Raw genomic sequence first — 14,640 nt, forward strand, 5'->3', positions numbered from 1 at the left:
ATTATTTTGTATATTAATAAATGGCCTAAAAATTTAAGCTTATTTATGAATCAAAAGAAGCACCCACTATTTATTTATGGCTACATAAATTATAGAAAAACAATTTCCTTAAGTACATTTTAAAAGTTAATGAAAAGATTGTTTTAAAAAGTATGCAATTGTGATTCTAGTAATTAATTTTTTTTTAAAGTAAACAGAGTAATTAAATAATTGTTTCCTTACATTTCTGTTGAAGTTTTCATATTGTAAAGCATCTCTGGGATATCCTTCAACCAAGAAAGCTCTAGCATCAGGAAATTGTTTCATGAAATTTATCAAAAGTTCTTCTGTGATGTCCTATATTTATACAAAAGAAAAATCTGATTCAATTTGAATAATTATAAGGTGACATAAGTTATAAAGTGATTGAAACTGGTCAAACTGGATGCCTTAGAAAACTTCATTACTGATGTTGGACCTTTAATATTTTTTCTTAAAACTTAACATAAAATAAATGAAAAATGTTAATCAAATGTAAATCTTAAGAAAGTAGAAACTTACGACTGGTGCCATGTCTCCCTCTCTAAGCAGTTTTGTTACCATTGCCCACTTATCATCCACTGTTCCTCTCTCAGTTATTTCTTTGCGAAGGATGTCACCCATAGATAAATGAATAATGTCATGATATCTGGCAGTCACTTTAGCACACTGTGTTCCTTTACCACTTCCTGGTCCACCTAATAAAAAAATTTATATTTTATTGAAATTGCAAATTGCATAGTGGTTTACATTTTTTGTTTTACTGTCACTCACAATAAACAAAGCTGACAAGAAGTGTTGGTAAAAAGGTTAAGTGGGTAGTAACTGAATGTTGAAACTTGTGTTGGGTCAAAAGCTAAATTTTGTTTAAAAAAATTACACAATTCAGTGATGGTTTCTTTTTAAAAGCTTTTATAGACATTGTGTGGCTTAGTGGCATAAACTGCTTGGCTACCTAGCAAGGGTGCTCGAGTTCAAATCCCAACACAAACTGAGTTGCGTTTGTTGAGGGAGAAAGACAGAACAGAAACCTTCTCCCAGATACCTCTCCCACACAGGCTGGACGTGATCATATAAAAATGAGCTTTACAAAAGTAATTGACAAAGTATTCTAAGATGAGAAATAAGGGAGGAAGAGCTTTGTGTGAGCTCACCACATTAACTTAAAATAGGCTTTCGATTGTTAATATATATTAATTTAATTCATTCCAATTTAATGGTTGGAATACCTGCTAGAAAAATAACAGGTGCTTGCGGTAAATGTGATAGGCGACCTTCATCTTTGACCTTAATTTCAGGTGGAGGGATGTAAGTCACTGTTGGCCATTTTAAAGTTTGGTGCTGAGAATTTTCAGGTGGTGTGCAAGGAGGCGTAACCAATCTTCTAGCCATCATTTTAGTTGATGTCGGCCTAGGTCCTTTTGGTGGTGCTATGGATGCAAGTAAAAAGATATACTAGTTCGACATTATTTTATGTGGAAATATAAATTATATAGTTAAAATGTCTGATGAAAAGGAATAATAAAGTTTTGTATTTAAGACTTATCTAAACAGAAAATATGTCAGAAATTTAAAAAATACAAAATTAATAGAGACAAGAAATTTGCAAGCCCTCTGATATCTTTTAATTTATTTTTTATTTAGAACTGGTAATTACTTAAGCTAGGGAAATAAACAGTATGTGAAGTTGATGTTGAAGTCAGTTAAGTATTTAGTGCATTCTCAATAATTAGAATTTAAACAAAAATATTCATGGCAAACAACAGAGAGGAATGATGCTGTCTTTAAATGTGATGCTCAGGATCCTTCTGTAGCAATTCATTTCTATTGCTAGTACCCTCTTCTCTAGCTCTGCAGTCAGAGTCCAAAACCATGACCAGGGGGCACATCAGTCTGACTTTGGTGTCGAGGGCTATGCCTTTGTTTTTTTCATATTGTTTTGAGTTTTGCCAGTGCTGCTGTTGTCTGTGCTATTCAGGGCAGTAGTTTGGGTTTGGTTCCCTCATCTGAGACGATAGCTCTGAGGTATTTAAAACTACTGACACTTGTCAGCTTTTCACCTCCAATGCTGATGCCCCTTTTAAAGCCATGTTGGCTATTGATCATAAATGTATGAATACAAGTTTAAATACACATACAACAGATGATTAGGTATGTATTAGACTTACTAGGAATTCTTCCATTTTCTAAATTGGAAATCAGTGTATCAAACAGGTATGAAAGTTCTTCTTGTACTTCTTCTTCTGATTTATCCCCATTCACCTGTAGTTAAAAGAGGAAATGTCATAGATTATCAGTCATCAAAGAGCAGATAGCTTAAAATACACTGTCAATGTTAGTTTGCCAATGAACCAATGCCCTTATATAAATTATATTTTCTTTTAATGATATTAACATATAAAAAAAACTATTCTTATAATGTTTTGGCAGTCATGCTTAAAGCTAAGTAATCTTCTTTATACATTACAAGACAATTATGCAATTTATGAAAAATTGAGAGAAACTTACTACAAACAATTTCCCAGCATCATCAAAATATTTTAGGACAGGAAGTGTTTTTTCCTTAAAAGTTGCTATTCTTCTAGCAAAGGTATTTGCTGAAATGTCTTTTTCATTTCTGCTTTTATCTTGCCTTTGGAACTTGTCTATTAGATTATTTTCTTCACAGTCCAGAAGCAACACTGCATCAACTTTACTAATCTGAAATGTACAAATTAAAACGTAAAAAAAAATATTTCCAATAGTGGTACTAAATATTTATCTTTAAATATATTACTTCAGCACTGCCGTACAGGGTGTTGGTTATGTTGGGCTTTAGTGGAAATAGGGTCTGCCTAAGGTGGATTAGGGAGGGGCATTCAAAGAGGATATGTTTTACAGTTTCAAAGGGGTGGGCGCAGTGTCTGCAAAGGGGTAGTTGTGTGGAGTTTATTTTGTTCAGGTGGTAATTTAATAGTGTTGTGTGTCCTGTTCTTAGTTGGAAGATTGTAGATTGTTCTTTGCGGGGGAGGAAGTTAATACTGTCCAGTTTCTTAGGCATAGTCATTTCTCTGTACATGGCTCTGCCTGTGTTTCCTGATGCCCATTGGTTGAGCCACTCCTCTTTGTGATTGTTGACTAACATTGAGCTTAGGGTGAGGTAGTTAACAGGTCTATCTGGTTGTTCCATAGATGAACCTGCCTTTGATAGCTTATCTGCCTTTTCATTTCCTATGATGCCAATGTGTCCAGGGATCCACTGTAGTGTAATATTGATATTTAATTTTGATATCATCTGGTGGATTATCACAATGAGTGTTGTCAACTCTCTTGGGCTGTTTGAGGTGCTGCTGTTAAGTGCTTGAAGAATAGATTGGGAGTCTGTAAAGAAAACAATATCTGATGGTGATTGCACTCCTTCATATAATTTGTTTTCCACTGTCTGTAGTGCTATTGTAATTGCCTCAATTTTGGCTTGGAAGTTTAAGCTGTAATCACCACAGGGTGCGCTTATCTCAAAGTGTTTATTTTTAGGGAAGACCAGGAAGGCACCAAGACCAGCATTGATGGTAGCTTTGAAAGCCATTCCGTCTGTATAAATATGGATAGCTGTTTTTTGATAGCTTTCGATTGTTTCAAGTGTGCCTACTTTGAGCTCCAGTGGATTTGATTCTTTTGTTAAGGTGTTATTTAGTAAATGTGTTTTGATGGTTGGTTGTTTGTAGTTTAGTCCGGGTGTAATGTTTGAAAACCTGGTAATTTTTTCTCTGTTATTGGGTAGGTGGTGTTTTAGGGCTAGTTCGTCAGTAAGTTGGATCAGAGTCCTTTGCTTTTTTTGGTTGTTTTTCCTATTTCTCTGTGTTAGTAATTTATTTGGATGATCGTCCTCCATCCTTCTGTATCTCTCAATAGCTTCTAATGCTGCTCTGTTGTGCCTTAACTTAAGAGGTTCAATATTGGAGTCTATTTCACAGGCTGCTGTGGGAGTAGTTCTCATACCTCCGCTAATTAGCCGCAAGGCTTGGTTTTGGATTGTATCTAATGATGATTGATAGGTTTTGTTGGCAGCTACTTGTATGGAGAGACAGTTATCCATTATAGATCTGACATATCCAGTGTATAACTGTCTTAAGGTTTTCTTTTCAGCTCCCCAGGATGTTCCTTCTAGGTGTTTTATTATGTTTAATCTTTGTGATGCCTTTTCTTTTAAATCTGCCATAAAGTGTTTATATATGTTGGATTTTCTTCTTTATTTATTGGCTGAGAGTCTATTTTTAGGATGTAGTTTCTTTTTGCTGTTTTGTTGCTGTGGATAAAGATTAAATAAACTGACTTTTCTTTGTTTATTTCCATTTTCCATAATTTTGAATATGTGGAGATAGTTGTGAGGGCTCTATTTAGTTTGGATCTAGTCAGCACTGGATATTTCTCTGTAGTCCAAATTAAAAGGTCGTCTGCATAAAGTGCCTTATTGACTGAAATGAGGTCCGGGAGGTCATTCATGAAGATTAGAAAGAGAGTGCAGCTAAGGGCTGAACCTTGTGGTAGTCCTTCTTCCAAACTTTTTTTACTAGAGATGGCACCTTCAAATCGGGTTTGGATGGTTCTGTTTTTTAAGCATGCCCTGATCCAGATGTACATTTTTCCATGGATGCCCATTTTTTCATCTTCAAAAATAGACCTTTTCTCCACACTCTATCATAGGCTTGCTGCAAATCTATAAATACTGCTGTAGTGTGCTTGTTTTCATGAAACCCTTCTACTGTGTCCTGGATAAAACAAAAGAGGTGGTCTTCTGTTCTACTTGCTTTCCTGAAGCCAGCTTGTGCATTGTGGAGTGAGCAAGTACTTTCTAGCCACCAATAAAGTCGGTTATTGATCATTTTTCTGCCATTTTGCCAATGTTGGATGTTAGAGATATTGGTCTATAACTTTTTGGGTCTCCAGGTGGTTTATTTTTCTTTAAAATGGGTATTATGTTTGCGGTTCTTCATTCCTGTGGTATGTCTCCAGTTTTCCATGTATGGTTGATAAAGTTATGTATACAGTTTTGGGCCTGTGGTCCTAGTCCCCGAATCATTTCATTTGTTATTTTATCGGGTCCAGGGGATTTTCTTGACTTGAGGCTTTTTAGGGCAGTATTGAGCTCACGTAGAGTGAAGGGAGTGTCAAAGATCTGACAGTTCACTGTTGGAGCTTTTTCTTCTTTCTTTAAGATATTACTGAAGGCCTGGTCCAGTTGTTTTCTTGGCTTTGACTTGTTAATGCTGGCAAAATATTTATTGAAGGTTTCAGCCTTTTTAAGTTTTTCTGTTATTATGTCGTCAGTGCCTTTTATAGGTTGGGGGTTTGTTATTTGTTTCTTTCCTGCTAGCCAGTGCAGAAGGGTCCAGGCCTTTCGACCATCCTTGTTTAGATCTAGTTGTTCGCATGTTGTGGTCCACTTTTTCTTTTTTTCTGTTTTAATTTTGTATCTTATAAGCCCTGTCAATTTGTTGTACGTTGTCTTGTTCTCTCTAGTAGTTTTTTTTTCTATAGTCTTCCTGGCCATGTTTCTTTCTTTTACTAATTTATCTAATTCAGGTGTCCAAAAAGGTTTGTATTTCTTAACTTGGCCTCGAGGGGTGTGTTTTTTTGCTGCTTGTAAGATGTTGGAGACTATAGTTGTGTAGGTTGAATTGACGTCTGTCTCAATTATGCTTGATAGTCTTGTGTCTGTTTCTTGTGAAAAAGCTGCCCAGTTAGCTTTTTTATAGTTCCATCTAGTTGTTTTGCTGGATTGGTATCTACCTGGCGTTCCAATATTGAGGAGTATAGGCCTGTGGTCACTACCTATGTCTTCAAGTACTGTTATTTTAGAAGAGTTGGTAATGTCTGTAGAGATAAAAATTAGGTCAGGTCTGCTAGTTGTGTTGTGTGCTCTGTGGAGGAAAGTTGGAGGTGTAGTTTTGTTTTGCAGAAGGTGTAGGTTAGAGGCATTTGTTACATCCTCTATTTCTTTGCCACGCTTGTTGTAGTGTGGGTAGCTTAGGGAAGGTGTGTGTGCATTGAAGTCGCCAGCTATTATTGTCCTTGTGTAGTGTGGTAGTTGTATGTCTATTTCTGCTGTTGATGATGGTGGGCAATAGTAGTTTTTGATGGTGTATTTCCTGCGTGTCGATGTCTGTATTGTTCTGTATTTGTTTTACTGTGGCTTGTGTGTCGTTTCTTATGAGGGTCATAATTCCCTGGCATTTGGTGCAAAGGCATCTGTACTGTGTGTAGCCTGTGATGTTTATTTTTTTCATGGGCAGTAGTGTTTCTTGCAATAGCGCTATGTGTATATCATGCTTCTTGAGTATGTGTTGGAGTTCTGTTGTCTTGTTTTGTAGGCCTAAGATGTTGAGTTGCAAAAGGTTTAGGTGTTTGCTGCTAGTCTGTTTTTTATTTCCAGTAGCTGACTTATCACAGGCAGTCCTGGAAGAAACTGCCATTCGCAGACCTTTTACGAGGCGACGTCTGAGCTCGTATGGATTTTTCGTTAAAGTCCTATTGGCATTTAGTGTAGGCTGGGTGTTTCCTCAAGCTTTTTAAAAATATATAAATATATAGTCCCCGCATTTTAAGGGAGTTTTTGGTCTTGGCAATTTTCTCCAATACTGACATAAAAGGAAACATCTAGGTCTGAAGACTGTAAGCAGAATATCCATGGGACAAGGTGGGGTTGGCCAATGGTCCATTCTCCGCCATCCATAGAGCTCTCCAAATGGAACTTTTCTGCAGTAGAAAGCTTAAAGTGGACTGTGCCCTGGGTATGCTCTGTGGAATCGTCACATCCTGGATCCAGGCCCCTTTACGATATCACATCACATTCTCCAGATCCAGAAAAAAACACACTTCATGATAGATTTATATAAACTTCACACTCGAGTTATTACCCCTTTATTCATCTTTCCTCAATCCAATGGAAACTCTCTTTCTCTTTTTATTTACATCTAATCCTTTTGCTTTCGCACAAAACATAAACAAAAAATAATGACGTAGTATCATATAATATTAAAACATCCTTCCTATTGAAGTTATTATCACACCCTTCCTTTTAAAGTTCTTAATAGTGATATCTACTAGCAGGGCCGGCCCTAGCATTTGCGGGGCCCTATGCGAAACGGATCGCGCGGGGCCTATAGTCTGGGTAGGGATAAGCATAATGTCAAAATTATTTTTTTTGAATTAGAAAATAGGCCTACTTTCGTCTTTGCAATAAATTTTTATCAAATGAAAGCTCGCAATGCCACTTTTTATTTATTGGCACCCCTAAATGTCAATTTCGTCTATTCTTCAGGAGATTTGAATAAATTCAAAAAAAGTTCAGGACTTTATCGTATATTTTGCCTTTTCATGAGATTTCCTTGGAGGCCCTGAAAAATCAGGAGTTCGCGAAAACCCTGTTATTTTATATACGTTATAATGATTTAATTTAATAATGTACACTTAGAATTAGCGCAGGTCCTATGAAAGCGCGGGGCCCACTGCGACCGCATAGGCTGCAGTGGCCTAAGGCCGGCCCTGTCTACTAGGAACTTTAACAATTCGTCCACTTCTTGTTGTCTTGACTGGCACAACAAGTTCTCTAGACGTTGGTCTATAACTGTCTGTTTCGTTTGTTCCAACAGTTTGCAGTTCATTGTCTTCATCGGTATCATAGTACCCAGAGATGTCTTCATCGAAACTCTTATTCAAAAAGCGTTGATTTCTTCTGTATGTTTTTCCATTGTTTGTCTTTATGATGTAAGATCTGGGTGCTGAATGTTTTTTTATGACAACTGCTTTCTGCCATGTTTGATCTAGACGAACTCTCCGACAGAATAATCTTTAGGTAGTCTTGCTTTTGCATCGTATTTCACTTTGCTTTTTATCTGTCGTTCGTTGAGTATTGTCTCTGCATTTTCAGCTACCGATGGTTTCAATAGTTTGTGATCAGTTGGAATGATTCCCTGAGTCTTCTACTCGTCAGCAGTTGTGATGGTGAATACGGCAGTCCACTTATCGGATTATTTCTATACTCGAGCATAACGAGATATGGATCTTTCCCACTTTTGTATATTCTGAATCCTTTTGCTTTCGCACAAAACATAAACAACCAACAATGACGTAATACCATATAATATTAGCACAGAATCTTCTTCATGCAGTGAAAAATTAAGAATTTTTTGCCTATCTGGAATTCTGGTCAAAGCTCCTGTGCCCTATTAATATAGTTCGGAAGAAACTACAAAAGTCTGGACTGCATATACAGGAATCTTCTAAAGAAATTAGTACCGTTTCATGCTTTCTGCAAAATGATGAGAAACTGACAAAAACCCAATCCATCGAAAAAGCAAAAGAAGGTAGTGAATACTATGGATTCCCTGTAATCAAAACAACCATATGAAAGAAAAGACTTGATGGGAAGTTGAGTTCTAATGTAGGACTGTCAATACAACTGCAATTCAAACGTATTGCGACAGAAGTGCTAGACATTACGTCATGTGAGAGATCATTCTCAAAGCTCAAACTCATGAAAAAGTATCTCAGGAGCACAATGACGCAAGAAAGGCTTATCATGGTTTTAATGTCAGTGAAGTCACAAATACTAGAAAGTATCGATGTAGTTGATGTTATAGATGTCTTTGCTGCACAGAATGCACGACGTGAAGCGATATCAATTTAGATTTGTCACTTGTGCATTATTTAACTAATAAACAACGGTATTATTCATTAAAAGAGTCTTGATGATTACTTTTTGTTAAGTTTACTGATATACTGAACCAATTTGATTTGGGGCTTATATATTTTTGCGTACCTTATCTCATGTCATATGTCGAATGTCAAAATGCAAGGGGCCCCCAAAGAGGTCAATCCCCCCGGGCCCCCAAATCCCTAGTTACGCCCCTGTAACAATGACATAGGCCTAATTCCTTATATTCAACTAGCAATACTACTTGATTGATCCTATTAATTCACATAAACATAAAGAATGTAAAAATATACTTTAGAAAATACTTTTTTAAAGTATGTTAATTATTATAAATACAAAGTATTGCCAAATTACTTTTTTTTCAAACTCCTTTGCTTGTTCCATATCTCTTGGAAATCCTTGAATAATGAAACCTTCAGCTTGTGTGTTATGTTTCAAGATGTCATGAAGTAATTCTAATGTCACTTCCTATTTACCAGACAAAAATTTCAGTACAGATACATTTTAAAAAGAAGAAAAATAGCAAATATAATTATAAATGAAAAAAAGATAATGGTTTCATCATGAAAAACAAAATTAAAATCTATAACTGTCACACTGTCCTATGACTAAACAAAAATACTCAACATCATCAAATATTTTCAATAAAAAAAAAACAACTTACTTCTGGAGCCAACTCTCCATTCACAACTAAATCTTTAACTGCTTTCCATTTTTCATCTGTACTTCTGTTTTTGATCTCAGCAAGAAGTAGCTGACCCAAATTGATACTGACCCAACCAGGATGTTTTGCTGCTACTTGTTCAGCATGTGAAGACTTACCACTTCCAGGGCCACCTTTGATATTTTGTAAGAAAAAAAAAGTACTCACTTTTAAAAGCCAAAGAGGGATTATAACGTTCAAGTGAAATTTTATGAATTTGTAATAACCACTAAGCCGTCAATCAATTTCATATAAAATTGTTTAAAATATAATATGTTGAGAACGTCTAAAGTAAAAGGCTTAAGAAAAGCAAAATACATGAGAGGATAAGCAAACAAAAAAAGGATGTATTTTTAATGCATAACATAATTTTTTAAAAGTTATGTAATATATACCTATAATAAAGATTGCTGGAACATTTGGCAATCCATTGGATCCTATCGGAGGTAGAGGATTGGTTGTATGTGTGACTATGGCAGTTTCTGTAAAAAAGTATTTAATTTATAATTTGTAATAAATAGTTTAATTTTTTATTTAAAAAAAAATTTGATTCCAAAATAATCATACTTGAAAGGCTTATTTAAATTAATTTGTTAAAATACCTGTTGTTGAAGGACGTTCTCTGGTGGGAGGTCTTTTGCCATTGTCGATGGGAGGTAGAGGGGTTTTTGTAGAACGTACTTCCACAAACATGTTCCATGTTATCTCTGCTTGACTTTTTGTCTTAACTTTCTCCAAACAATCAATAAGATATTGAATATGATCTTTAGGTCGATGAAACATCAACCCTGTCATCAGACACTGCATTGATATAAGTCATACATTTTAAATGAGATGCAAATATTATTATCAATACATTAAAGTGTATAGCCATAATAAATGACAATTGTTTTAATGTAATTATGAATAAATAGGGCTCATTATTACAGGGTTTAGATATAGCTAGTTATGATATAGATAGAAAGGGTTATCTATAGATATACATTAACATGAAGCAGTAATAATGATTCAGAGTATGCCCCTAAATAAGCTATAATGGAAAGCTATTCCATATGACAGAAAACAAAACAAAAACATTGATACTACAACAAATGGTTAGTTTATTTTTATAAATATGTGAGTTAATGCAAACAAATAAAAAATCTTGATTATAATAAAATATTAACCAAAAAGCTTAAGGGGAGGTACACCTAAAAAAATTATTTTCTTTAATATTGATCAGAAACTTATCAAAACTGGTTGGTTGGTACAGTAACTCACCCTGATAAAAAAAACCTTAGAAAATTGTGTGTCACTTTTGTGGTTGCCATGGTAACGGCCGCCATCTTGTTTTTTGTATATGATTTTTAAAATGCTTTTCCTTTCTTAATAATCAATAAAAAAGACTCAAACTTTTTTATTTTGAAGAAGGAAACATGACTCTATAATGTGACATCTCAATTTTTATTACAATTCTATTTGTTTTCACAAGATTTAGAAGTAAAATAAGTGGTATAGTTTTTTACAAAAAAAACTTTTTTTTAGAGATGTCAAAGACAATAAAATGAACATCATGAATTTAAAAAAAAAACGCTGGATGTCACGTTAAAGTACTAACATATATCTTTAAGTGTTTCAAATTTTATGCAAATATCTTAAATGGTTGCAAAGTAATAGCAATTTTAGTTTTGGTATTTTTGGAAAAATAAGAATCTAAGAAAAATTGATTTAAAACTAAAATTTATTTGTCAAACTATGTAAAATCACTATATTTGAATAAATAACACTGCACACTTTGATAACTAAATATAGTCTTATAATGTAAAAAATTTGACATCATTTCATCAATAAGTTTTTAAGTTATAGTACTTTTAAGATGATCATATAAGTCGATAGCAATATGAGAAAAATAGCTAAAAATTCAAAATGTAAACAATGGATTTAAAACTTTCCAGAATATTAACAAACTCCTTTTGCTTCTATCAACTGAAATTCTATGTGTGCTTTAGCATCTTTTCTCAACAACAGTAATCTTTTTATAACTTTTTAAAATTGCATTTCTTAAGATTTTCTGAAAGCTTGATAATCTAAGTGGATGGTTTTTCTTGCTGGCCTAATAATTGAAAAAAAGTTTTAATTACACTGACAAAAGAAAAATTTACATTAAGTTGTCCCACAGCAGCTAAAATAGAACAGTTTTCTTTTTCTGGATTAGTAAATCTAGATTTTGGTCCAAAAGTTTCTAGTTCATGAGCGAATCGACGTAATCGTATTTTGAGTTTCCCCAAATTTACATCGTTGTATAATTTGCTTGTTCTGATAGCCTTTGGTAAATTGAGTAGCACTGTTCTTAAGTTACTTTTATATCTTCAAAAGGTTAAATCCCACACACTCTGTTAAAAGATTTGGATAACACTGTGGTGTATCGCAGTTAAACTCGTTGATGAATATCTTCCAGAATATTTCAGCGGAATGCGTCGCCACCATTGCTTGAATCCTAAAAAATAGAGAACAAAAAAGTATAAGAAAAATAATTAAGTAAACATCAAGTGGCAACAACATAATTATTCTAAATAAATAAGGTTTTAAAACAAGAAACAAAAAAACTAACCTTTATAGAATAGATCTAGTTGATATCACAATTAACTTGGTGAGATTCAAACCAATCTTTGTATTATGTTGGAGGCAGGGATTTCATTCTGCTACCAGTAGTACTTCAAACCTGACAAAAGATTGATATTATATGGTGATAATCAATTGTATAGAATATGTAGGGCACAGGTAACAAATATTGTCATTAATTAGTAGCTTCTGATGTCTAGATCTAGGTTCCATGTTAATAAAAAAGCAAAATGTCATGTCTACTTACAGTCAGTTGGATTATCATTAATATAGATTTGAATCTTATAATAGTATAAAGTCCATGTCAAAACTAGGTTGCACACTCAGACACTATCTATTCAATACATACATCTACATCTAACATTGAAAGCTGTTTAAAATTGAAGTGTTTGAGTAGGAGGAGTCTATTTACTATTACTATTTACATTGACATGATTTGAATTATATCTTCTAGACGTCTAGATCTACTAATCTAGAATTAGATCTATTGTTTATATGAGCTTCAATACGCTGTTCCTTTCTTTTATCTTCATCTTGGCACAGAATAATCTATGCATCTAGTAGATCTAGTCCTAGATAATGATCTAGATCTATATTTAGATCTAGTAATGGATCTAGATCTAGACCTGGCTGGATTCAATATATGACCACTAGTTAGTGTAGATCTAGAGTAATGTAGACAAGACTCGTAGATCTAGAATCACGAAATCCTATTTATTATACTCACATGATGAAGATTTCCGAATAGCAAGAATAAAACATACAAAAACGTTTATTTTATGATACTGAAACTGTTTTGTTTGCAACGAGAAAACGGCAGCATGTTTGTTTTTCTATTTTCGATAAGCTGACGTATACACAGTCACTATGGGTATTCCGGTAAGCAACCAATCAGCGTTCAGTATTTATGAGTGGGCTATAATTATACGAAAAACTTACCAAATAGAGTACGCAAGTTTCTAAATTTAGCTAAAAACTTCTTATAATAGATTAGGAAGTGTTGCCAAATTTTAAAAGTGCTTTTGAAGCCGAACAATTTGATACCAAATATGACCAGAGTATTTGCTATGCAAAAGAGTTATTATAGGCGTAACTATGGGGGATTTTTACGTTTTTCAATCAAATCTTGATTAATAAGCACCCTAAAAATGAAAAAAAGTATAATTTAAAGCAATATTTCAGAAAATTGAACATTCTATTCTAGTAAATAAATGGATAAGCTATCTAAATACGTTTAAATCTAAAAATCCATTTTTGGGTCCAAAATGACTATTTTCAAAGGTAATCCTCCCCTTAAATATAAAAGGGATGAATATTTCTATCACAACGATTGTTGTACATAATCAATTATGAAGAGCAACTGAAATGTAAAACTGACGAGCACTATTCTTCTATTTAGCTATGTCCATATATAGACATAACATTAGATTTGTTTGTGAGCTGGACTCAGATCTCCTCGAGCACTATTCTTCTATTTAGGAATGTCCATATAGACATAACATTAGATTGTTTGTGAGCTGGACACAGATCACCACATTTTAAAAAATCAATAATGTTCATCCTTGAGCATAAAATAGTTCAGTGGGGAAAAAATAAAAGTAACCACCAATTAAAAATTTTCCAATAATGATGATTACTTCCCTTCCACATTTTTTTTTAAAGCCTGCAGCTTATTTATTATTTCAGGAATTTTTTTTTTTAAACTTGTAATTAGGAGTTGCTTTAAAATTTAAAGTAACCAAGCAACTAGATTATCTAGAACTTCATAGCATTCACACATTTTCTATTAATATTAGTTGCTAAAACAATGCAGAAAGTAGCAAGCAATTTTTAAATGGATCTTTATACTTTATAGCATCACATAGCCTACATATGTACAGTACATCACATAATAATGGACTGTACGAAAAAATAATTAGATACACTTAAACCTATAGATTATAGATCTATATTGCCATAAAATGCATACTATCTATGAGTAGAATGAGCATATATATTATACTATTATAATATTTGGGTCGGACCTTTGAAATATATATCTATAACTATAACATGCTTGGAATTTAAATCTATAGCACAGCCTATATTTTAAAAATATATTGGAGGTTTTAATTTGATTAATTAGATTCTATAAATAAATTAGCTTGAAATTTTTTTTTCTTCGTTTGTATATATACTATCTCACTTCTTTATTAATTTAACGAAATAATTTAATATGTCAATGTTGAAAAAAGAACCTACCTCAAAGAGCCTTGGAACTTCACGGCTTGACAGATAAGCCTTCGCATCCTCGGTTGACATCTTACCGCTCTTACAGCGGATGTACCTCTTGTGTTGAGTACTGATTTTTAAGGCCGAACGACATGCAACTCACTCGTAAAACAACCAAAGCCCTCGCGCGAGGATGCAATTATTTTTACTTGGTTTGGTTTCTAATGACAACAAAAGGAAGTCAGCACGCACAGATATTCCTACGAACAAACATTGTGTTCACTGGAGTTAATGAAAACAATAATAATTATTTTTAAATATTTTTTTTGAAAATATAGAGGTGTACAAAAAATGTACTTTTTATTCTGTTTAGCTAAAAGCAACGGGCAATTAAAGGGAATATAATTGCGCA

At 33.7% G+C, this 14,640-nt stretch overlaps 1 protein-coding gene and 1 long non-coding RNA gene across 5 annotated transcripts in view; both read right to left on the reverse strand.

The window, feature by feature from the left end:
• Positions 1-14,465, reverse strand: part of LOC106054528 (uncharacterized) — a 45,698-nt gene extending 31,233 nt beyond the window's left edge. For all 4 annotated transcript variants that reach the window (XM_056042288.1, XM_056042286.1, XM_056042287.1 and 1 more), the window contains exons 1-10: positions 14,259-14,465; positions 10,019-10,217; positions 9,812-9,898; positions 9,378-9,550; positions 9,068-9,181; positions 2,527-2,718; positions 2,187-2,280; positions 1,248-1,448; positions 541-716; positions 223-336 (exon numbers count right to left, since the gene is read on the reverse strand). In XM_056042288.1, coding sequence (XP_055898263.1) covers positions 223-336; positions 541-716; positions 1,248-1,448; positions 2,187-2,280; positions 2,527-2,718; positions 9,068-9,181; positions 9,378-9,550; positions 9,812-9,898; positions 10,019-10,217; positions 14,259-14,318 — 1,410 coding nt within the window. In that variant the 5' untranslated portion in view covers positions 14,319-14,465. The remainder of the gene's footprint in view (positions 1-222; positions 337-540; positions 717-1,247; positions 1,449-2,186; positions 2,281-2,526; positions 2,719-9,067; positions 9,182-9,377; positions 9,551-9,811; positions 9,899-10,018; positions 10,218-14,258) is intronic.
• LOC129928330 (uncharacterized) lies at positions 11,119-13,288 on the reverse strand. The gene is made up of 3 exons (XR_008779938.1): positions 12,745-13,288; positions 12,007-12,117; positions 11,119-11,892 (listed from the first exon to the last, which is right to left on the reverse strand). It is a non-coding gene; the product is annotated as an uncharacterized LOC129928330 (long non-coding RNA).
• Positions 14,466-14,640: the final 175 nt, after the last annotated feature.

The sequence above is a fragment of the Biomphalaria glabrata genome, chromosome 9, assembly GCF_947242115.1.
Source record: "Biomphalaria glabrata chromosome 9, xgBioGlab47.1, whole genome shotgun sequence".
Taxonomy (NCBI): domain Eukaryota; kingdom Metazoa; phylum Mollusca; class Gastropoda; family Planorbidae; genus Biomphalaria; species Biomphalaria glabrata.